At 54.7% G+C, this 23903-nt stretch overlaps 2 protein-coding genes across 2 annotated transcripts; one reads left to right on the top strand and one right to left on the bottom strand.

Moving 5' to 3' along the window:
* Positions 1-1119: 1119 nt before the first annotated feature.
* On the bottom strand, positions 1120-2446 carry LOC122186233 (dispanin subfamily A member 2b-like). The gene is made up of 2 exons (XM_042882721.1): positions 2139-2446; positions 1120-1609 (listed from the first exon to the last, which is right to left on the bottom strand). Exons 1-2 carry the CDS (start codon positions 2349-2351, stop codon positions 1409-1411), a joined length of 414 nt encoding a protein of 137 aa, XP_042738655.1. The 5' UTR covers positions 2352-2446; the 3' UTR covers positions 1120-1408.
* A 1938-nt stretch (positions 2447-4384) lies between these two features.
* Positions 4385-22625, top strand: B4GALNT4 (beta-1,4-N-acetyl-galactosaminyltransferase 4). Its single transcript, XM_042882766.1, has 20 exons — positions 4385-4544; positions 9431-9543; positions 10873-10974; positions 11246-11341; positions 11597-11687; positions 12023-12123; positions 12489-12556; positions 12869-12947; positions 14262-14328; positions 15844-15987; positions 16222-16331; positions 16581-16681; positions 17032-17114; positions 17489-18695; positions 19866-20173; positions 20527-20680; positions 21464-21536; positions 21626-21779; positions 22110-22236; positions 22365-22625. Exons 1-20 carry the CDS (start codon positions 4394-4396, stop codon positions 22477-22479), a joined length of 3444 nt encoding a protein of 1147 aa, XP_042738700.1. The 5' UTR covers positions 4385-4393; the 3' UTR covers positions 22480-22625.
* Positions 22626-23903: the final 1278 nt, after the last annotated feature.

Here is a 23903-nt window from a genome sequence, read left to right as displayed (position 1 = left end):
CATCTGCCTACTGGTGCCCAGCCCCAGGGAGAGTCCATGCATGGAAAATCCCTATGGTGCCCATTGGGGCTGGGGATGTGCTCCCCAGGGGATGTTGGGATGACAGGATGTCACATTTTTGGCTGTGGAATGTACTGGGTTTTGCATGTGACAACTGATCAGGGAGGTGCGTTTTAAAAAATGATTTTGGGGGGGATTTCAGCTAAATCCTGGTGGGGCCAGTGGGGATGGAGTGAGAGGAGAGGAGTGCTCAGGGAGGGCACGATCCAGCACATGTTTGTTTGCTTTTACGGGAAGAGAAGTAGGAATCAATGATTCACCCAGCCGAGGCTGCCAGGGATCCTGCAACAAATGGCTGTTGTGTTTTGCAAGGAGGACGTCCTGCTCATGAGAGCAGCTTCTTGGCAGGAGTCATTGTTCTTCGAGGGGAAATAAAGAAAAAGGCTTTCTCCATCCAGCTCTGTGGGGCCCCAGCCCTTACAGAGCTGGGGAGCAGGAAGCCAGGCCAAGCACATAGCTGAACCCTCGCCAGGTCATCTCTGTCCGGGAGTATTGGTCGGGTGCTTGGGGCCTTTCCAGGGTCATTTTGGACGTGGCTGGAGCTGTAGGCATGATTTCTGCCTTACACCAAAGCTGGGATGGGAGTGGCGTTGTGATATTGAAAAGCTCCAGGGAGGAGGGAAGAGGTATCGTCATCTCACTTTCCCTTCAAAGCATTTCAGGGAAGCACAGCATCACTGGAGTTTGGGACGGGGTCATCCCACCCACAGTTTCCTCATCTCCAAATGAAGCCCACTCATGCATACTACCAGAGATAGGGTAGGGGATACTTCACCCCTGTTCCCTTGTCATTGCCGTGGTCCACTTTGTCCAAACCTGTGAACTGGATTCACCCACCTGGGTCCTGTCACATCTTGGAGCTTAGGGACATGGTTAGTGAGCATGGTGGTGATGGGTTGATGGTTGAATGAGATGATCTTTGAAGTCTTTTCCAACCTTAATCATTCTGTAATCCCTGTCATGCTCCAGAGAGTGACAAAGGGGACAATTGTTCAATAGCATCGCTATGGAGGCTCTCCTACTCCCACCCCCATCCTCTAAAAAAGAAGAGCCATGAGACAAAAGTGAAAGATACCTTTATTGTGCCTTTTTTTTTTTTTTTTTTCTTTCCAAACTGATGAGGTGCTTCCCTAAGGGCTTTTACAGGCACTCGGAGCAATAGCAAAAAGGCAGAGTGAGGTGGCAAGCAGCAAAGTCTGGGAGTTCCCATTCCTACAGCCAGTTTTTGTCGGTTCCTGCCAGAGCAAGGCGAGTCTTGAGGTGCTTTTTCATACGGTGACTGGAGAGGGGGTTGGAAGAAGCAAGGAAAGCATGGCCCCAAGCGAAGCTCTGCACATGGACTAAGTGACTAAGTGGGTCCAATGAATTCAGGGTGTTGCTGGTGGTGGTTGAAGATGTTGGCCACCACAATTGTGCCGCTGGCAACCAGGGCGATGATGAGGATGATGAGGAAGATGTTGATCAGATGGGCCGTGATGTTCAGGTACTTGGCAGTGGAGCCATAACTCAGCGCCCCGCTGTAGTCACCCAGGACTTTGCGATCTCTGGACTGGGGAGACCAACAGGAGAGTCAATGGGGCTGGGTAGGAGAGGTTCCCTGGCATGGGGCTCCCTCTGGTGATGATGGGCCTGTGGGTTCCATGTGACACCCCAGAGTCAGGGTTTCTTGGGAGATGTATGGGTTTCACCAGGGTCAGGGGCTCGATGGAGTTTATAGGGCACCTCCCAGTAGGGGCTTTTGGAGATCTGTGGGGTCCACGTGGTACCCTGAGACTGGAGGTTTTGAGGGCACCATGAGTCTGTTCAAGGGTCCCTGGGTCTTTCTGGGGTCCATGGGGCAACCAGGCAGCAGAGATCTGGGGGCTCCATGGATCTTTTTGAGGCCCGGGGCTCTGTAGGGTCCACGGGGCACCCATGGCTGGGACTTTTGGAGCTCCACGGTTCTGTTTGGGATCGGGGAGCTCTGTGAGCCCCACAGCGATCCTCCATGACCGTCCCCCGCCCTTCCCCCCCCCCCATTCCTCTCCAGATACCACCACTTCCCCATCCCCTGTCCCCCCCCTTTCCCATTCCCCAACCTTCACGGAGAAGACGAGCGCCAGGAAGCCGAGGCAGCAGACGTTGGCATACAGCGTGGTGCACAGCGACCAGGCCAAGTGGTCGCGGGGAGGAGGCACCAGGGGGTTCTCCACCGTCACCACTGTGCTGCGGGTCTTCCCCTCCACGTCCAGCCCGTCCATCAGGGGCTCGTACGGTGGAATCGCCGGACCCGGAGTGCGGACCCGCTCCATGCTGGGGCTCGGGGGCTATGAGGCTCGGGGGAGGCGCCCGGAGGGGAGGATGGAGAGAGCTAGTTTCGTTTCCTTGCAGCCCGGTGATGAGGAGGGCTGAGCGAGGGGGAGGGAAAAAAGGGCCGCCCGCCCCCTGCGAACGCCAGGCGCCGGCCCCGAAGGTGTCCCCCACCCGGCCTCCGCAGGTCGGGCTGTGGGGTGCGGGGCTGGTAGAGAAGTAGTGAGGTAGGGGCGTCAGAGAGGTAAAGCCTTAACCGTGTCCCCAGCGTGTGTCAATGGGGTTCCCGTGACTAGTGGTGAGCCTGGATGTTTGGTGAAGAAACCCTATATCACATCTCCGCCATAGGGCACTGGGACCCCTGCCCCTGAAGTTGACTCCAGGCGGTTGATGGAGAAATCCTAAACTGTGTTCCTGTCAAGAGGCAATAGGGCTCCCATCCCTGTGATCAAGCCTGGGTGCTTGGTGGAAAAACTCTACATTTTGTCCTTTTGACTCCATCATGTAGTACTGGGAGCCCTGAGGTTGGGCACAATGTTTGGTGGAAACTGTACATCATGTCCCCACCACACGGCAGCCCATGGGAGCCCATGGACTGGGAGCCCAACCCCTATGGTTTTCTCTAGGCACTTGATGGAGAAAACCCACATCATGGCCGTCGCACCATGGTATTGGGACTCCTTTCCCCCCCACATTCCTCATGCTCTCTCCTGAGGCTGTCCCAAAAGGCACTGGAGGCCAAAGCTCAGCCCTACATCCAGCTCTGGGGAAGTGCTGGGGGGAGGCCGTAGGGTGCTGCTCCCTGGGCACAACAACATGAATTTCCCTAATGTCCAGTTAGATTCCACAGCCGGTGGGACAGCTATACGAGCTGCACTGCATAGTTATCTAAATTGCACCTAATTATGAGCCAATTAACCTTCTGCACCCGCCTGTGAGCACGGCGGGGACGGCGGGGACGTGAAGCCTGGAGCACGGGTGCCATCTAGTTTCCCCAGCTGCAGATGTCTTTTTTTTTTTTTCTTTCTTTTTTTTTTTTCTTTTCTTTTGTTTTTTTTCTTTTTTTTTCTCATTGCTGAATTCTTCCTCTGTTTTCGTTTCCAGTCCCGCATTGCAGCGAGGACGAGAAAAAATTTCACTTGCTCTGAAAAGGCTGGGCAGCAGGGGTGCAGTGAGTTGTGGGAGGTCTCAGCCTGGCTGAGCTGTGGGATGGGAATGGAGATGTGATGGGGAAGGGATGGGGATTGGGATGGGATGAAATAGAGACTAGGTTGGTGATGAGATAGGGAGGGGAAAATCTGGAGATAAGATGAGTTGGCATGGGTACAGGACGGGGGTAGAAATGAGGATGGTGATAGAGTTGGGATGGGACGGGGCTGGGAAGCGAATGGAGATAAGATAGGAAGAGGATGGGAAGAGAAAAGGAACGGATCCCAGCTCGCACCGCGGCCGCTCCCCGCTCCCCGGCCGGGCCCCGCAGCGCCTCGGCGCGGCACGCAGGGATGTACCAAACCCGCACCGGGGGGCGATGGGCTACAAGCCGGTCCGCGCCCCTCGTGTCACCCCACCCGCCGCCCCCCTCGGGCACAGACAGCTCCGTCCCTCCCACCGCCTCACACCGCCGCTCCCACACACAGCAGGGACCGCGCCGAAGCCGCTCCCCCCGCCGCCCCTATGGCCCGGCCCGCGGCTGCTGGCCCGTTGGCGTGGCGACGCGCGGAGCCCCCTCCGGTCCCGCCCCCGCCGCGCTCCTATTGGTAGAAGCTCCGTCCCGGCGGGTGGCTATTGGCCGACGCCCCCGTCGCTCGGCCCGGGCGGCGCCGCGCCCCCTCCCTCCGCTCCCGCCGCTGCCGTTCCATTCATTCGCCGCCCGGCCGTGTCCGCTGCCGGCGCGACGGGGCGGCGGCGATGCACCAGGCAGCCGCGAGCTGCCGCCGCCGCCCCCCCGCTGCCGGCCCGTAGCGGCGGGCGGCCGGGGGAGGGGGGCCCGATGGGCCGGGGCTAGGCCGGCAGCGGGCCGCGGCGGCGGCGGCGGCGGGCGGTGATGCCGCGGCTCCCGGTGAAGAAGATCCGCAAGCAGCTGAAGCTGCTGCTGCTGCTGGCGCTGCTCACCTCGGCCGCGTGGTTCACGTACCTGCACATCAGCCTGGTGCGCCAGGGCCGCGCCCTCCGCCTGCCCTTCACCTACGGCAGAGGTAGGCCCCCCTCCCCTGAAGTTCGGGATCACCCCCGGAGCTCGCTCCATCCCTCGGTGGGGTCACCTCGGGGCGTGGGGCGGGCTGCGCGTTGGGCTTGGGGGTTAGAAGCCATTTCTCATTGGTCCACACCCTGATGGTGAGGATGAAAGAGGGGTTGGCGGTTGAATTGGGTGGCTTTGAAGGGAGTGAGGGCGATCTGGGAGCCGGCCACATCTCGTGAGTGCGGAACCTGAAGTTGGCACAGCAGTGTGAGCCTGCAGATTTTGGGCCTCGTGATGCAGCGGGTGCCATGGGGTTGGTGCCAAGGAGGGACATGGGGAATGGGATTTGGTCCGAGGAGCTCGGCTTGTGTTCTTCACTGAAGATCATTGGGAAGCCTTTGTATCTGGGGAGCAGAGAGGGAAATTGTGCTTGGAGGGAGGATGTGCTGGGTGAGGACTGTGCTCCAGAGTTTGGGCTCTCTCCATTCAGTGGTATAAAAGATACTCGGAGACGTGGCTACGTGTCCTGGTCCCAAGTCCCGTAGGGATGGGGTGACGTTGTCTACAGTGAGAGGTGGATGGAGGCTGTCTGTGCAAGAGAACCCAAAGGGTGTCAAAGACCTCATGCCCTGCTGTGAAGGATGCTGCCTGCCTTGCGTCAGCCACCAGAGGATGCTCAGAAAGGTTAATTACTCATTAAATAGAGCAGCACTGAGCTGATGTGTCTTCAGCCTCCAGAAAGCACTGGGTGTGAGTTCCTGACAGGAAGTAAGGTGGGGGGCCAGGCCAAAAGGTGTGCGCTTGAGGGTATTTGGGGTGTTTTTGGGTATATGTGTCCCTATGGTGTCCTTGTGGCCTGGATGCTGCTCACGTGGGGAGTGCGGTCAGTGACTCGGCTGGGAAGCATGCTGGCATTCTGTCCCTGATAAAATGCTCCCCCTTCCCTTATCTTCTACAAGTAGATAATTACCCTTCTCTGCCTAATTTAACATGCAGGTTCCTCGTCTGAAATAATGAGGCCATTATGGTGTTCTCCCAGCTGGAAACTGTGCTGAGTCAATGGGGTGGAAATGCTTTCATGCCAGGTGGGAAGGGGAAAAAAAAGAAAGAAAAAGGAGGAAGAACGGGAGGAAAAAAATGATAACAGTGATGCAAAATGGCTCTTAGCAGAGTGCCTGGCTGGCCCTGCCACCTGGACCAGTGACTGAACACATGTGGCTGTTGCCAGTGCTGATGGATGGGCTGGGATGTAGGTTTGGGGAAAGCTTTGGTGGCACCTGCAAGGGTGAGATGCTGGTGCGTGCCTTGGGGAATATCTCTTGGAGCTGCTGACAGGCAGAGTGACACAGTGGGCTCTCCAAAGTAATGTGAGCAGGGGCAGTGCTGGCTTGTGGGGCACCGAGATAATAAATTGCATCGTGGTTGGATTGGAAAGGATCTTCAATCCCATCCAGTTCCAACCCCTCTCCATGGGTGGGCCACCTCCTGTTGACCAGGTTGCCCAGTGCCCCATCCAACCTCAAGCACCTCCAGGGATGGGGAACCCACAGCTCCTTTGGGGAGCCGTGCAGGGGGAGTTGCCAACACCTCAATATCTTCCTCTGGGACTTTCTCCAGGGTGCTGGGAGCACCATGCCCATCCCTCCCTTGATGGCTTTGGGACTACAAATGGCACCCCTAGCACATCTTACGGACTGATGTGCTGCAACACTGGGTGCCTTTATTCCTTTCTTTAGAGGTGCAGGTAGGGGAGAGGATTAGACAAGAGCCCTTTGAAAAGCTTTGGTGGCCCATGCAGAGGGGCAGTGGTGCCATCCATGGGCTGCTCGGTTTCCCCTTCAGCCTCTCTCTGAGAGAGCCCTCGTCCTTATTGCCTTGAATCGGCTCTTTGTGAGCACTCCCACTCTGCCAAGAGCTGCTGGGAGGGGAGGAGGAGGCGGCAGGCAGACAAGCGAGCCCTGTCCTTGGGCAGCCAGGGCTGTCTCAGGGCTATGGAGCTGGGGAACAAAGTGGCACGGAGCTGGGAAACGTGGCAGCACAGGTCCAAGCCGTGGGGCTGGAATGGCAGCAAGGCTGGATAATTGAGTGAATGCATTACACTTCATTTATTCCTTTGCTTCCCCCATTGTGGTGTCTGGAGGGGCTGAGAGCTTGTGTTTATGACTGGTGGGTTTCAGCAATCCCATCTCCGCAATGGGTGATGCTCACCCCTGGGCTTGTCCCTGAGGGAAGTCACCATGTCTCCAGCTGTGTGGTGACACTCAGTCCTCTTTGAGCCATCAAAGATACTGTGGCCAGGAGCTCAGCTGCCCCTTTTTCAGTGCCTGTTGCCTTGGCAATGGCAGAATGGAAGGGATTTGGGCTGGACGAGGAGATTGATGGGAGCTGGCTGCTGACTGATGACTGCGACATGAAGGGAGGTGTGGGGCGGGGGCTGTGGGGGGGTGCATATGTTCCCCTCATCACCTCCTTATGGGAGGCTCTGCTGGATTGGATGCTAAATTTAAATTAAAAGCAAAGGATCAAAGCACCCAAGACCGGTGGAAACGGGGTGCTTTGGAGGACCAGCGTGGTTAGACCACAGGGCTTGGTGTTGGCATCTTTGGCTGGTTTCTTTTTCATGTCCCCCATCTTTCCCATATGGGTTGAGCTGCTGCTTCCCAGAGAACCCATTGACCGAGAGGATCAGCCTGGAAAGATCCAGCCCTGAAGGCACCTTGATGATTTTGGTAATCAGCACAGCCCAATGTACTGATGTTTTGAGGATGGATAGAGAAGGGGCTGATGGTGATTGAGTTGAGGAAGACATATCTTGCTTTGGCATCTCCCTTTCTGCAGGGTGTTTTTGCTGCAGGATTGGGAAGATAAGAGCAGATGCTCCCCTGTGGGGAGATCTGTCAGTCAGGAGTACCAGGCTACATCTGCCTGTTCCCATTTGCCTTGCTCTGGATGTGGGTCACTCATGGGGTGGTTGCAGCATCCTTCACCCTGAGTGCTAATGACTTCTGGGGTGCAACCAACCCCCTAATCCCTCAGTTTGGTTGGAGGCCTGGAGACTGCGGAACCAAACCCCATCACCCAGTAGGCATTTAGGAACTGCATTCTGCTTCTAGCACAAGATTTCAGGGGCTTGAGTGCAAACTCAGTATTTTATATCCATATTATTTGCCCTGAACCCCACCTGGTTGGGGTGCTCAGAAATTTGGTGCTGGGCTGCATTTTTGGCAGCACCCAGGTGTTTGGCACTCTTTGGGGAAGGGAAAGGAGAGGGGATGCTCCTCCCCAGACAGCGTCTCGCAGGCAGGAGCCTTTTATTATTGCTGCTGCCTGGCTGCAGGACCAGGAGCCAAACAATACCGCTCTGCAGCGCCTTTTGTCCCTGCTGTTGGGCTGGGCTTCCAGCGGCATTGGCTTTGGAAAGCAGCGGGACTTGGGGAGGGGAGAAAGGGCTCTGGGGCTGAAGGGTGAGATGAGAAGGGTTCATTCTCAACTTGCTGCTTGCTGGTAGTGATGCTGGCCTTTTCCTCCCTTTCTCAAGGAGGGGGTGTTTATTTTCAGTTGCAGCCGGGCTGATTAGCATTTGTTTTTTTGGGCTAAGACTGCCCTTGACTTTCCTATCCAGTATTTGAATTGCAGAAGAACAAACATTGCTGCGGAAACCTTCTTCTGTGGCTTTGCTGGTGCTTTTTTTCTCCTCCTGGCTTGCAGCCACTTCTCCGAGCACACCCCATCCCTGCTGAGGAGATGTGTAATGGCAGAGAAGGGGTACAGGTGAAAGCATTGGCAAGAACATCTCTTGCTGTGGTGTCCCCATAGAGGGCTCTTCTGGCTGACACGGTTGTCTCCAGGGTGGGCTGGAGGATGTAGGAACAGCTGCTGCTCTGCTTCCTTCTTGCCGATGGGGGTCTCAAGCTGGATCCAGTCCCATTCCTTCCTGCAACACTCCCCATCCCCGTCAAGGCTGAGATGGGGCTGTGGGAGGAACGATGTGGGTCTGAAGACATGGGAGGGAGGCAGGGAGCTGCCAGCAGAAAGCTGGGGCTGCCAGGGCTGAATAATGGCTGAGAGCAGAATAAGGGGGCTTTAGAGCTTAATTTCCTGTTCCCGCTCTGCAGCCGCGCTGAGGATGGGATTTGTGCTGCCATCTCCAAGGAGATGCGGGCTGTGCGGCCGCTCGAATGCTAATGGCATCAGTGCACGTACATCAGGAGGCTGCTGGGTATGGAGGCTCCCCAGGCCTGTCCTGGAGAAGGCAGGAGCTCCCCAGAACTGTCAAGTGAGATGATGAAGAACATGGGAGAGTCTCATTGACCCCTGCCTTACTGTTCCTGCTGTCCATAGGAACCCAACTCTGCCTCTGGGTTCCTACTGGGCTATGGGTTTGGCATAGAGTCCCCTTTGGGGAGCTGCCACATCCCATTCTGCTTTTGAGGTTGTGGTGGGCATGGAAGAGGCTGCCTAGGGCAGTGGGATGGCCCTGAACTGCCAGAGCTCAAGAAAGCAGTGCTCTTAGATAGTTTGACTCTTGGTTGCCATACGTGGAGCCAGGAGTTGGACTTGATGGTCATGATGGGTCACTTCCACCTTGGGATATTCTGTGATGTTACAGTGCTTGGTCTAATTTTTCTTTGGCACCGTCCCGACAGCTGGATGGGGAGCTGAGGTCCCACAGGAGCTTATCCTATCTGACGTAAAAGGGCTGTTGTGAGAAGAGTAATGAAAAGCAATGCTGATGAGCCGCTGCAAGCTGCTTAGTATGAATGTAACGAAGGGAATTGCAGCCAGGGCTATCCACGTCCTCTTCTGCTGCAGCCTCAGGAAAGGCTCAGGAGCATCTGGTGGTGGTGAGGCTTGAGGAGGCAGCCATGGTTTCACTCAGCAGTTCCTGTGTTTGCATTGCAGATGGGGAGCGGCTGGGGGAGGTGACAGACCCTGGCAGGCGGCCGGCAGTGGCCCAGGCAGTGGCACGGCAGAGGAAGGCCGAGGACTCCAGTGAGAGCCACGAGGAGGAGCAGGTGGGAATGAGAGAGCCATGGTGGGAACAAGGTGGGATGGCATCTGTCAAGGTTCCTGATCCGTGTTCCCTACAAACATGTGGCTGAGTAGAGCAGGGCGCTCCAAGCCTTGAGTGGATCCAAGGGTGGACAATCTTTTTGGTTCTCTTCAACAGCCCTGATGGTGAAAATTGAATTCCCTGACACCCAGTTGAAACTTTCAGCGTTGTGACTCATGTCTGCTGCCTCTTGCCCTGTCTGAGAAGTCTGCCACGATCTGCATCCATTACTTAGTTATGCATGGCAGTAAGGTCCTGCTTTGCTGGGCGAAGCCACCCTTTCCCGTGTCCTCTGCTCCATCTTAGGAGCCTCCTCTTGACTCAGTCCCATTTGTCAACATCTATCTTATAGTGGAGAGCCCCTGAATCCAGAGCAAACAACTGCAGACCAAAAACTGAGATGAGAAGCTTTATTCCTGGTGTGCTCTGAGCCCCAGCTGGGCATTGCTGCAGATCTTGCTATTGGCACTGCTGGTCCTTTGTTTGTCATCTTTTATTGTTGTGGTGTCCCCACCTGCTTGCAGGATACTCTGGCCCTGATGCTGGAATGTTATAGCGAGGCTGTAATTGCACCCTTGCTTTCCCAGTGAGCACAATTACGCCTCCACCCAGACAATGCCTCCGAAGAGCATCACTCCCATCCTCCAGAACACTAGTGACATCATTTAGGAAAAGTTTGCTAATTATTTCCTTTGCGCTGCACATTGTAATGGGCTGTGCTTTGTGCCATGGTTCTCCAGAAGAGCCTGACTCTTCCTCTTCAGCAAGCTGGAGGCAGGTGACTGCTCCCCAAATCCCTCTAAATTATGAGACACAAGTGATCGGATTAATCTAATCCCCTTTAAAGGAAGAGGGAGAGTGGGGAGGCACCCTGCTGCCTCTGCCTGGAGGCAGAAGTACAGATCACATTATTGCCCAAGCTCCTGCTCTTTTGGAAATGCAGCTCAAAATAGTCCCTTTCCTATAGCCTGCCAGACTGGCATTTAGGATGAACAGCAAGCATGCTGTTTTGGAGCAGGAGCGCTTTCGGCAGAGAATGGGAAACAAGTTGAGGTGGAACATTCTGAAGCCCTGCTCTCTGGGATGCCTTGCCAACATTCTTCTGTAGCGAGGTGCCCCACTTTCCTTTGCGTTCAGCCTGGAAAGCTTTCCCCTTGCTTTGGAAATGCTTGGCATCTCAAATGAGGTATTTAGGCATGAGGAAGTGTCCTGCAAGCACATCTGAGCAGTGTGCTGGCTGTGGCTCCGCTGCCCCACACCTCTCATCTCCCATCTCCTGCTTCTTTGGCAGAATGATGGACAGGATTTGGACGGACGCTTTTCCAGAGGCTCACGAGCCACCAGGCGCCCCAAACTCAACCTGACCAAGCAGGTTCTGCCCTGGGATGAGAAGGTACATCATGGTTTTGAGGGGTGGGGAAGAATCGCGTGGCGTCTTCCTCCTGGTTCCAACGGGATGGGTGATGGTGGGGCTGGGCTTTTGCTGTTGTATCCAGAAGGGGAACAGTCCTTGCGTGAGCCTGCTTGGGAACCAAAAGGGTGCCCTCGCAGCAGTGGGAGGAAGATTATCCACTGGGTTTTGGTGATGTGAGCATAGGGTTGGCCCTAATGCTGTCCTTGGGAGGTGACTTGCACATCTCTCCCTTCTTCCCCTCATTCTGCAGTACAAGGGGAAAGCGAACCTGCATGTTTTTGAGGACTGGTGTGGAGGAGCTGTGAGGCACCTAAGGAAGAACCTCCATTTTCCACTCTTTCCGCATGTGAGTCCCAGACCCGATGGTGGTGGGTTGGAGGGAGGGCCCACTCATCCTTCTCTCTGGCATGCAGGTTTTTGGGTTCCCTTTGGGGCATGCTGGCCTTAAGAGCCAGCCAGGCTTCAAGGCAGAGATGGAGAGATCTGGGTAGCAATGGGACCTCTATGACCCCTCTGGTTTTAGGGGTACAAAGCCCCAGGAGAATGAGAGGTGGATAATGTTGGCACAAGGTATTAACTGTTTGTACTTTTGCATCCCCAGACCCGCACCACAGTGAAGAAGCTGGCGGTGTCACCCAAGTGGAAGAACTACGGGCTAAGGATTTTTGGCTACATTCACCCTTTCAAGGATGGTGAGTGGAGATCTTGGGCCTTTTCTCCCCTTGCAGTGGTGCGGGAAAGCTGCCCTCTCCCCTTTCTTGGGCCATGTGAGGGCAGAAGGAGTGTTGGACAGTCCCTGGCTCCCAGGCAGGAGGGTCTCTCTGGAGCAGAGATCCTCTTCCATTGTTTTCAATGAAGCTGAAGCACTAGTCCTATCCAGAACAGAGCAGAACGTGGGGTCCATGGCACCATGTTACCAGGTCCATCCATCCCTCTGTTTCCTCGTGCCACAAGGAAACACTGTTACCTTCATCCAGCCAGCCCAGGACACCAGCACTGCTGTATATCTCTCCTCTGCTGTCCTCAGGAGATTTCCAGTTTTCTGTGGCATCAGATGACAATTCGGAGTTCTGGCTCAGTTCTGATGAGAGCCCATCCAACTCACGGCTGGCTGCCTTTGTGGGCAAGGTATGCACATTCACCCTCTAGACTTCCCTGCACTGGGGATGCTCCTGTCCCAAGGTGGGAGGTTTAATGTATGCTGTTGGATTTTCCTGGGGAGCTGGAAAACTTACTGTCTTGATTCACACTTCTATGCTTTTGGAATCTTGCTGCTTGTGTCTGGTGACAAGCTCCGGTGCCAAGAATGCCAGCAGAGGGGGGGACAAGGGAAAACATGGGGTGGAGCCTTCTGTCCTGCCTGATGAGCCTTTCTGCCCATGGAATGGTGCCTAGTGGAGGCAGAGGAGAGCTTCTTTCCGTCTGTCTGGCAGGGTTTGGGCTTGTGCCTGCTTAGCTGGCAGCTTTTAGACGTTCATTTTTCCTTTCTCCAGCTGGGTACCGAGTGGACAGCTCCAGGAGAGTTCACCAAATTCAGCTCACAGGTTTCCAAGCCTCTACGGTAAGTTCCACACTGATCCCGCCAAGCCCCTTCCCAAAACACCCAACACTAGTCGATGCCTTAAACGTGTTGGATGCCGTGAGTTAGGGGCTAAGGTTCCTTTTTTTTCTGTTAAAACAGTAGAACTAGTTGCAGATATCCCTCTCATCCTGCCTTTCTCCTTACCCCAAGAAGTTTTAGCCACACATGAGCAGGACAGAGATGGTTTCCAGAGATGACTCCCCTGACACTGGGGGTCCAGGGACTCCACCCCATTGCCCTGGCAGCAGTAGCAGCAATGTGTCTTACCCAGCCTCTCCCCCTCTTGTGCAGCCTTATGTCGTCCAGGCGCTACTACTTTGAGCTGCTCCACAAGCAAGACGACCGAGGCTCGGACCATGTGGAAGTGGGCGTGAGTAAATATCCCCCTGTGCTGCTTCCAGGCTTGTTTCTGATCAGCAGCTCTCCATGGCTAGTCCCATCCTCCTTTTTTTTTTTTTTTTTTTTTTTTTTTTTTTTCCTCCCTTTGCCATATTCATGGAGAATTGGGCTGGCCAGGAAGGTAAGGTCCCTTTTTAGAGGAGCCCAGACCGTGGATAAGATGGGAACAGACAGGTACCATCCGGGATACTGACTGCTGCCCTGAAGAGCTGTTAGCCCACCCTACTGCCTCAGGTCCCTTTTTTCTTTCCCCACCTCTCCTTTGTAGATACCAGCAATTTCAGATCTGAACTTGCCCACCTGGCTGCACAGCCCTGCTGTTCTCAGGAGCTCATGCTTTTTTTTTTTTTTTTTTTTTTTGGGGAGGGGAAGATGTTGGCTCTTTTGCAAAGGTTTCTTTTCTCCCAAACACTCATTAATCACTGGAGTCAGACTTGTGCTAGCAAAGCATCTCAGAGGCTGACAGCTGCTCTTTCTTGTGTTTCTCCTCCCCAGCACTCAGGAGTGCTCTGTCTGGGTGCATGCAGTGCTGATAAGATCTGAATTTCTGATGTGAAAAATAAACGAGAGGGGGAAATGTTTTCTTGCTGGAGGGAGGGAAGCTTCTCAGGTGCTTGTAGAGAGACAACAAAGGACCCTAATGCTTCCCTTGCCCTGGGTATGTAAGGGCTTGTCTGTACAAAGGCTCACATCCATTTGGGGCATGCTTTTAAATGGCAATCAAATCAGTGCAGGCAGCTGTGAAGACCCTCTGAAGTCAATGCATATTTGTTGTTGTTAATGTGCTCCAAATCAGCTGAAGGAGTTCTAAAAGCAGCAGCAGAGATCTGCAGGGGGTTGCTTCAGTCTGTTCCCATTCCTGCTTTTGCCAACACAGGTCTGAGTGGTTTGCAGCACTGGAGAGAGGCAGGGGAAGGAGGAGGTGGTTTAGGGGTCAGTGAATGGCAGCTGTGGGTCAGGGTCTTGATCCTACGTTTGTGCTGCCCTGGTAATGAATGCTGGTTGGGAAGAAGCTGCTGCCTGGCCCAGAAGAGCTACATGGGTCTGAGATATGTGGCAGCCAGAGTGTAGCCTCACTTCTGGATGTCTTCCCTTCTCCAGCCATGCCGGGAACAAGCCCAGAGCACGACAGTTTAAGGAACAAGATAGGTCTGGGCCTGTGCTAGGAGATGTCAGCCCTCCATCTCATTCCACTGCTGTGATGTTGGGTTGAGGATAGTTTCTGGGAGCTGAGGGTGGAGAAGGACCCGTCCTCCCACTGATCCTCCATCTCCTTCTTTCCTAGTGGCGAGTTTTCCTCCCTAGCTTGAAGTTCGAAGTGATTGATTCTTCCTACATTTCTCTGTACACAGGTAAGGACCATCTCAGGTGCTGGCAGCCAGCAAACTACCATGCTGCACTCACCTGGGCTCAAAATGTTGGTTGAAACCAGATGCAAGGGAAGATGGGTCCGAACCCCCCAGGGCTTCTGCTGGATAGGAGGAATGAGGCTGCAGCAGGTAGGGGTGATGCTGCAGCCCTCCTGAAAATGGGATGAGTAAGTGGTGTGCCACAGAAATGCAGCTCCTGTGGCTGCTGCTCTCCAGCTTCTTCCTTGCTAACAAGGCTTGGCTCCTTTGGCAAGCAGCTCAGCTCCTTGGCCTTGAGTTATGAGGAGCTGTCATGGAGGTGGGAATGGATGGCATGGGATTTAATTAAATCTATAGATCTTCTGTTTCCTGCCCCTTCATCAGTCTGGCAGCAAGAAAGAATATGATGGATGGGCCCTGCCCTGGCACTCAGTGCGCATAAGGACTGGTCATCAAACACGCCCTGGAAGGTGTCACTGAAGCAACACGCAGGGATCAATGGGGAGAAGAGGGGTGGATGGGCAGGAGGTGGATGAGGTGCAGATAAATTCTCCCCCAGCTGCAATCCATCAGCACTGATGTTCTCCCACTTGCCAGCTCCCTTGGAGCCCAGCAGCGTTTCCCAGGGTGAAGCCAAACCACTTTTGAGTGCCTATCCTGTGGGTTTAAAGCTCTGCCCCTTCCCTTGCTCCAGCATTTTCCTTATTTGGCTGCTGAGGATGCAATGCAACGTGTCCCATGTCTCCCCGTGCTCCAGCATGTCCCTATTGCGCAAAGGAGCATTTTGGGTACTGCACTTGGGATCTGCCTGCTTCCCTGCAGTGTCTCTGAATACTGGGAACAGGCAGCCCCACCTGGGACCAAGGTGACCAGGGCATGGTGACCTGCCTCCCTTAGTGGCACTCTGGGGGCTGGTGAATAGCCAAGGACAGTGTGTCACCGGAATCCTTAAATGGGAGAAGGGCAGGAACCAAGGTCATGTTGTATTTACTTGAGGCTCGAAGGGGAAGGCTTAATCCAAGGCATAATCCCTGTGTCCCTGGGAGCCAAAGCCTCTGAGTGTTTCTACCTCTTGTGTTTGTAGTGAGCAGTGCTGTAATGGGAGCTGGCGATCCTGGCTGAGATTGCCTGTACCCTTTTCCTATGTGTCATTAGTTGATAGCAATAATCATTTGTCTCATTAGTCACAGGGTCTGCAAGCCTGCAAGCGGGCTGGAGGGGCTGGGTTTGCCTTCCCAGGAGCCGGGGGCCTATGGGACATGCTGTTCCCTGTGTGGGACACAATCTGGGGACACAGATCATGTGTTTGCGCACATGCCTCCTTTTGGGGGTGCATCCCTTTTGTCCCAGGTGGGTATCCCTGCTGAGTCAGGGGGATACAGGAACTGATACTGAGTGGTGGGATTCAACTAGGATCCTCCCCCACAGCCTCTTGGAGGGTCCCCAGGGCTTCCCTCATCCAGAGGGTGAGTCCTGTGGTGTACCAAGGGGTTCAGCCATCATCCTCTCCTCCCTCAGACGAATCGACTTTGAAGATGAACCATGTGGAGCACATCCCGCAGTCTCTGGCCAGCCACAGTGGAAGCTACCTCTGGGAGGCACAATGGGATGAGCATGGGGCTGACATGCTCAAGTCTGACCCCAGGGATACCTTCTTCCTCAGTAAGTGGTTGGGACTTCCCACTGCTCTGCGACTTTCTTTGGCCCCTTCCAACCCAAACCACTCTGATTCAACGAAGAAGGCAGGACCTGGATGCTCCAGAGCATCCTCCCTACCTTCTGCCCATCTCTGGGGTGAAGGCCATCTCTTCTGGGGGCAATTTAGGATGGTTTGGGCTACAAACTGTAACGTGGGATGGGCACAGGTTGGGCTGAGCCATGCCTGCCTCTCCTCAGCCCCTGCAATAGAGCCGTCCCGTGTGGAGAATGTGCTGGTGCCCTGTGCCTACAGCCCCACCTACGTGGTGAAGGACTTCCCCATCGCCCGCTACCAGGGCCTGCAATTTGTAAGTGTCTCTCTGTGATGCCTGGGAGGGGAACTTGCCAAAGCTCTTGCTCCTATAGTAGGTCTTGGTTTGCCTGTGATGTTTCAACGTGGTTAAAAACCAGGAGAAAGTGTCTTTTGGTGTAGGCTCGAGCTGAGCCTTCCCCTCTTGATCCAAATGGGTTTGGGATGAGCACTGTGTGATGCCTTTGGGGTGCTGGGATGAAGCCAGCTGGGTGCACTGGTGATGGTGGAGTGCTTGGCTCCCCAGGTCTACCTCTCGTTTGTGTACCCCAATGACTTCACGCGCCTCACTCACATGGAGACGGAGAACAAGTGCTTCTACAGGGAGTCCCCGCTCTACCTGGAGAAGTAAGTGTTGGCGTGCATCCCCAAGCCCTGTCCACAGCAAATGGCCACCTCCAGGCTGTCTCCCAGTCCCTCCCTGTCTCCCAGGGATTTGTTCAAGAAGAGGGTAGATGTAGCACCTGAGGACATGGTTAGTGGGCATAATGGTGATGGGCTGGCAGTTAGACTAGATGACCTTAGAGGTGTTTTCCAACCTTATTGATTCTATGACCCCAGCTCCCATCCCAGGATGTTCCCCTGCACACACGTTTGTGTATGTGCATGGCAGTATGCACATGCCTGCTCGCAAGCACCTTTTCCCTGTGCAACCCTCTCTTATCTCTGGGACCTCATCTTTCATCTCTGTTTCACAGGTTCGGTTTTTATAAGTACATGAAGATGGATGAGGAGGAGGAGGACCCACGTCAGCGAGCATTTCTCTTCCTCAACCCAGACAGTGAGTCATGCCTGCCCACTGGCAGCTCTCAAGCATCTCTCAGTGGCTCGGCATGGGGCTGAGGACCTGGCATCCCAACCCACCAGTGCAGCTGATGGGAGATGGAATGCATCAGTGTGTCTCCAAAGATGTGCTTGGAGGGGTTAATTAGCCAAGGTTTGGAGGGCTTAATTACTGGAGTCTTTAGCCCCCGTCCCTGCTGAGCATCACTCAGTGCCTGCCAGCTCTCAGTCTCCCTCACTCAGGGACTCCCTCACTCAGTTTTCTCGTTGATCCCCTTAAGGAGACAAGCTTTGCCTGCTTGTCCCAAGTCATCCCAAGTGCTGCAGAGAGCAGGGACCCTTGAGAAACTTACTTCTGTCTTTGTTCCCTAGATTTCCTCGAAGATGATGAGGAGGATGAGGATACAGTGGACAGCCCTGAGGCCACAGACCCACCTCCCAAAGCCAGGAAGAACCTCGAGCTGGTACCTGAAACCCAAAGGAAGGAGATTCTGCCAGTCACCAGAGATTATGGAGACTACCTGGACTACTACAGCTTCCGCCGCAAGCAGAGTCGGGTGCGGGATGAGGTGGGCATGGGAAGGTGGAGCATGCCCCCTGCCACTCCTAGCCCTACAGCTACTCCTGTGGGCCCCCATGGCTATGGGGACACAGGACCTGGGCAGGAGAGAGTCCGTGGAAGGATGCTTCGATGGTTACCCCAGGAGCCCAGTGAGGAGGATGAGCTGGGGCTGCTGGTGTCCTCCAAGCGTGCTGGGGTGCTCAGCCTCCAGTCTCACCTCTCTGTTCCCATCTTTGGTGGCAAAGCCAAAACACCAGCTCCCAGCAAGTCTGTAGTATCCAAGGAGGACAGAAAACCTAAGAAAGCCCAGGAGAAGGTGTATGTGACCAGGCTGCAGCCAGGCAAACGCAAAGCCCCAGCCCAGGAGCCCGCCTTCCCCAACATGTTCCTTTACCCAAAGCTTCTGAAGAAAGTGCAGCTTCGTTCCAGGACCCCTCAGAAGCATTCCATCACTCCCAGCAAGCTTCGAACTGCCCCTGGCCACCGGACCCCTTGGCTCTTGAGCAACATTTCCAAAGAGAGAGAGTCAGCCAGGAGGAAGACCAGCCGGGCGGGTGACAGGAGGTGGCGGCTGGTGAGCAAGCAGGAAGAACTGGGGGCTGAAGGGATCTTCAGCAAGGAGACCCACGAGGATGTGACCACTGCCCCAGGCAGGATGGCAGTCACCACCGATTACAACTCCTCAGAGGTGACTCGCTCACAGGGGACACGGGTGACGTCCTTTCTGAAGACATCAGAGATAACAGCATCCCAGCAGGAGGGAAAGGGCCAGGAGGAAGAGGAGGAAGAGGAGGTGTCAGACTACAGTTATGAGACAGGGGAGCTGCCGCAGAGCTGGCTGGAGGACTCCATCAACTGGCAGAGGACGTTCAGTGTCAGTTCGGTGGACTTCGAGCTCCTGCGCTCCGACTGGAATGACTTGCGCTGCAACGTCTCGGGCAACCTGCAGCTGAGTGAGAGTGAGGTGGTCGATGTGGTGGCCCAGTACATGGAGAAGCTCAACGAGAAGAATGGGGGGTAGGGAGGCAGCATGGTGTGGGTGGGAAGTGGGGAGGATAGGATGTGTCTTGGCCCCATTTGGCTTTTTGGGACCAGGTGGGCTGGACATTGGGTTAGAGTGGTAAAGCAGCCCATGTTGGAAGGGACCTCCAAAGATTATCAGGCTCAACCTCTGGGGAAGGAAATTACCTAGCACCCTGTCCTACCACACCTTGAAAACCTCTAGTGATGGAGATGCTGCCATGTCCCTGGGGAGGTGGTTCCAGTGAGTGCTGTTTTCTCACTGTAAAAAATTTGTCTTTTACCAGGACAAAACCTCTCATGGTATAGTCTGTACTTGTTGCCCCTTGTCTTCACTGTCTGGCTCTTAGTGAAGAGACAGCCTCTGTCCTCTTTCTAGCTGCTCTTTAAGAGCTGTGATACAGTGATGAGCCCTTCCTGAGCCTTTTCTTCTCTCTTGTGAAAAAGTCCAACTCCGTCAGACTTTCCTCATACGACAGGTTCTTGAGCCCTCTGGCCATTTTTTTGGCTCTCCCTTGGGCCCTCAAGGGGTTTCAACTCTTTGAAAGGGTAGATAACTGCAGGACGAGGGGAAATGGTTTTAAGTTGAGGGAGGGAAGATTTAGGTTGGATGTCAGGGAAGTTCTTTACAGAGAGAGTGGTGAGGTGCTGGAACAGCTGCCCAGAGGGGCTGTGAATGCCCCATCCCCAAAGGTGTTAAAGGCCAGGTTGGATGGAGCCCTGGGCACCCTGGTCTAGCATTGTGGCCCTGCATGTGACATGGAGGTTGGAGATTCATGATCCTTGAGGTCCCTTCCAACCCTGGCCATTCTGTGATTCTGTGACCCTCTCCAGCCTGCGCTGGGCTCTTTGATTATACCTTTCCAGGTAAAGGAGTGGGCACTTGTCTCTGTTAAACTTAATGCCATGTACACCTCGCCATCCTGTTCTAACTTGGTGAGGGTACTATCAATCCCATTGTTCAGATCATTTATGAAGATACAGAATGGCACGGAGGCCAATGTCCTTCCTTAGGGGACCTTGCTTGTTACAGGCTGCCAGCCTGAGTATAAATCATTGCTTGCCATCCTCTCGAGTGCAGCATGCTAGGCAGTGTCCAACCCATCTCACAGCTGGCCCACTCAATCTGTATTTTGGCTGTTTCACCTGTTTCTCCTTCCTCCACAGCATTTACACCCTTTTGAGGATCATTAATGTGGAAAAGCGCCGGGACACAGCTCGGGGCAACCGCTACCTGCTGGAGCTGGAGTTAGCAGAACGGGGCCAGCGGACAGTTCGGCTCTCTGAGTACGTCTATGTCCTCTTGCACCAAGGCAAGCAGGATGACAGTGCTGAAGCCAACCCTGAGGGACCAGCCGTGGGGGCCACCGAGACCCAGCCAAGCACCTGGAGCATCCTCTATGGGAAGCCCATTCTGTGTCGGCCTCTGCAGCTGAGCTGGAAGCAGGACATCATGGTGCACTTCGTGGTACCTGGTAGGTGACAGCAGGATGCATCTCTCTGGCACGTCTCTTGCTGCCCACAGCATTGTCTGGTGGGATTTTGCATCCTCTTGGCAGATTCAAGGAGTGCAGGCAGCCAGGAGGGCGTGGCTGTGGCTTGAAGCAGTCTGTGTCAGGCATTGGGGTTGAGGGACATGCCCATGGCTGGGGTACTGCCAAGTGCCTTTCCCTAAGACAAGAGCTATCAGGGCTCTCGGGAGGCCAGACCCATAGCAGTGTTGAGGTTATCTGGTGTAATGTGACCGATTGCTGGTTTGGGGGTTTTTTTGGGACCTCTAGTGTGGGGATCCTAAAGTCTGAAGGATGTTTGTGGCTGTGCCCGGCAGTGAAGAACCAGGCGCGCTGGGTCCAGCAGTTCATCTCAGACATGGTCAGCCTGTATGACATTACAAAGGATGCCAACTTCAACGTCATCCTGGTGGACTTTGACAGCGACGACATGGATGTCGAGAAAGCCCTGCAGGATGCCCAGCTGCCTCGGTAACCTATCCCAAGGATCCCTGCATCCTCTCCACATCCCACTGTAGTCCTGTGCTGGTGGTCTCATAGATGGGCAGGCCATCCTGGTGGTCCTGTCACAACCATTGGCTTGAAGTGGCCCCTTTCTTCATGGAGTATTAGGGTTGGGGGGACCTTACAGTCCATCTAGTTCCAACCCCCTGTTATGGGCTGGCATCTTTCACTAGACCAGGTTTTCCAAAGTCCCATCCAACCTGGCTTTGAACACCTCTGGGGAAGGGGCATCCACAGCTTCTCTGGGCAGCCTGTGCCAGTCTCTCACCACTTTCTGAGTAAAGTATTTCTTCCTACTGTCTAACCTTAATCTCCTCTCTTTCAGTTTAAAACTGTTATCTTTTCTCCCATTATCACACTCCCTGATAGAGACCACAACAGCTTTCCTGTATGCCCCTTTAGCTACTGGAAGGCTGCTATTTGTTCTCCCCAGAGCTTTCTGTTCTCCCGGTTCCCTGACTTTCTCTTTGGGTTTTCTCTGATCCAGGTGCATTACCTTGCACTTGGTCCTGTTGAACTTCATGAGATTCACACAGGCCCATCTCTCCAGGCCTGTTGAGGTCCCTCTGGATGCCATTCTTTCCCTCCTGCATGTCTGTCCCCGCATGGTTTGGTGTCATCCACAGACTTGCGGAGAGTGCCCTCAATCTTGCTGTCCATGCCACCAGCAAAAGGTGTTAAATAGTGTTTGTCCCCTTGAGAAGGTCCCTTCCCATCACCAAAGCTAACTGCCCTGCTCTCTCCCCTCAGCTACCAGTACCTACGGCGCACAGGAAACTTTGAACGCTCAGCAGGGCTGCAGGCTGGTGTGGACATGGTTGAGGTGAGGACACACTGCTCCACTTGGGGCTTCTGGAGCTCCCGGTGTGGCTTGGCTGCGAGCCTCCCATTTGTGTCTGTCCCAACCCTCAGGATGGGCACAGCATCGTGTTCCTGTGCGACCTGCACATCCACTTTCCCTCCAACATCCTGGACAGCATCCGGAAGCACTGTGTGGAAGGGAAGCTGGCCTATGCGCCCATTGTCATGAGGCTGAGCTGTGGCAGCTCCCCACGGGAGCCCAATGGTGAGCGGTCCCCTTCCTTGTGCCACCTTCCAGATGGGAGATATCACCTGTGCACCTGAGTGTTGCTGTGATGCTGGGTTTGGTTTACAGCCAGGATTGGATGGGTTTGTTCTACTTTGGTGGGGTGAGATTTGAGCCCAAGGGTTCTCCAGAACTTGAAGTGTTACTCTGTGGACCCCAGTAGGAGGTGGCAATGATGGAGACAGAGCTGTGGTGGGAAGGGAGAACTGGGGGAGAGATTGGGATGAGGTGAGAGCATGGATGTGGCTTCCTGGGAGCACCAAGGGTGATGGTATGGTGGGATGGGGATCTCACTGCTCCTCCCTCCAGGTTACTGGGAGGTGAATGGCTTTGGTCTCTTTGGCATCTACAAGTCAGACTTTGACCGCGTTGGAGGGATGAACACGGAGGAGTTCAGGGACCGCTGGGGCGGAGAGGACTGGGAGCTCCTGGACAGGTGAGGCTGGAGGCACCAGGACCCCTGTACCCCCACTTGTGTGATGGGAACCCCCCATCTACGGGCAGGGATTTGGTTGTGTCCATCCCCTCATTTCCCTGAGCAGCTGTCCATGTGTCTGACTGCAGGGTCCTTCAGAGCGGGCTGGAGGTGGAGCGCTTGCGTCTCAGGAACTTCTACCACTATTACCACTCCAAGCGTGGTATGTGGAATGCTCACAGCAAGAAGTCACCCAAGGACTAACACCCTGAGCCCAGCCCACAGCTAACAGACCACAGCCAGAGGTTGGCCGCCGCTGGTGCCCATGTGTCCCCAACCCTCTGGTCCAGCACGGAGGGCACTATTGCCACCATGGTCTCCAAATGAACCGTGGTTACTTTGGGGTGGATATGGGGAGGGAGGGTGGGTGAAAGCGGGAAGGTGGATTTTTTCTTAAGGGTCTAATTTCTTAGTCAGAAATGAATTTATTAACTCATTAGCGCCAGGCAGTGGGCGTCCTGCTGTTGAGAGAGCAAAGCCTCAAGGCTGGGGGCCACGTCTTGCTGGTGATGCTGAAGGGATTAAAGTGGTACCTGAGCTTGCAGCCAGCACTAGCTCTGCATCCCCTGCACAGTGCCCAGTGCCAGGCTGGAGGGCAGAGCCCTTGTTGGGGGGCTGCTGGAGCAGATACCTGTTGGGGTGGTGGGGGTATCTGCTCAGGGCTGCCTATCTTCTCTGTGGCACCCCCAGAGCCAGGTGGTCACCTTGGATGGGAGAAAGCTCTGCCCTGGCTGCTTTGGGTGAAGTGGACAAGGGGCAGAGCCCCTTCCTGGCCCCCATCAGCAGGGTGGGCTGGTGGGAGGGGAGGGGGGGGAAAGGGCAGAGCCCAAAGCAGGTACAGGACTGGGGAGAGCAAATGATGTTTCCAAGCTAATTTCTGTGAAATTATGAGGTAGGAAGCTGTTTTCAGGAAGTTCTGTCTGTTTTTTTTTTCTTTTTTTCTTTTTTTTTTTTGGGGGGGGGGGGGGTTGTTGTTGTTATTCTGTTGTTTTGTTTTTGTTTTTTAATTCTTAAAAATTAAAATCAACGTCTTGACTGGGATTTCCTTCTCGCAGTGTCACCCTCTGCCTTGTGGCTGCAGTCCCAGGAGGGCTGGCAGCATGCAGGGAAGGGGAGGAGGATGCAGCCACGTACCTTTGATGCCCCAGTGCACGCTTGGGCTTGCAGGGAGTTTGGGGAGCCTCCACCCCACACTTGGGTCTCGCCCCATTGCAGGAGCATTGGCTAAAACCACCCTGTGGTCTGGCAATGCTGGGCACTATCAGCCCTGAGAGTATCCCAGCAAGTGTCCCCAGAGCCCCCCTCCGAGTTTGCCCAGTCTCTGTCAGTCTCTGCAGGGGGGATTTTCTCCCCTGTGCCACTCATGTAGTTCTCTCATTGCCCAGCTCCCTGTATTTTTGAGCTTTTTTTAAGTACTTTGTTGTGGGTGAGGGCTTTGCCCGCTACACCAGGAGGTGGCCTGGGGGTGGAGAAGTCTTGGGCAGGGTGGATGGCTTGATCCCCAAAGCCACTTCTCCTTAGGCACAACTTTTCCAGCCACTAGAGAGGGCTGAACTGCCGTTGGAGCTCCCAATGAAGCCATCAGCACCAAAGCACACTTAGCATTGAGCTGGCATGGTGGTGATGGG

Source organism: Lagopus leucura, unplaced genomic scaffold (genome assembly GCF_019238085.1).
Source record: "Lagopus leucura isolate 7727_CA_CO unplaced genomic scaffold, USGS_WTPT01 Super-Scaffold_100035, whole genome shotgun sequence".
Taxonomy (NCBI): Eukaryota; Metazoa; Chordata; class Aves; order Galliformes; family Phasianidae; genus Lagopus; species Lagopus leucura.
This window is presented reverse-complemented; position numbering and strand designations above follow the sequence as displayed.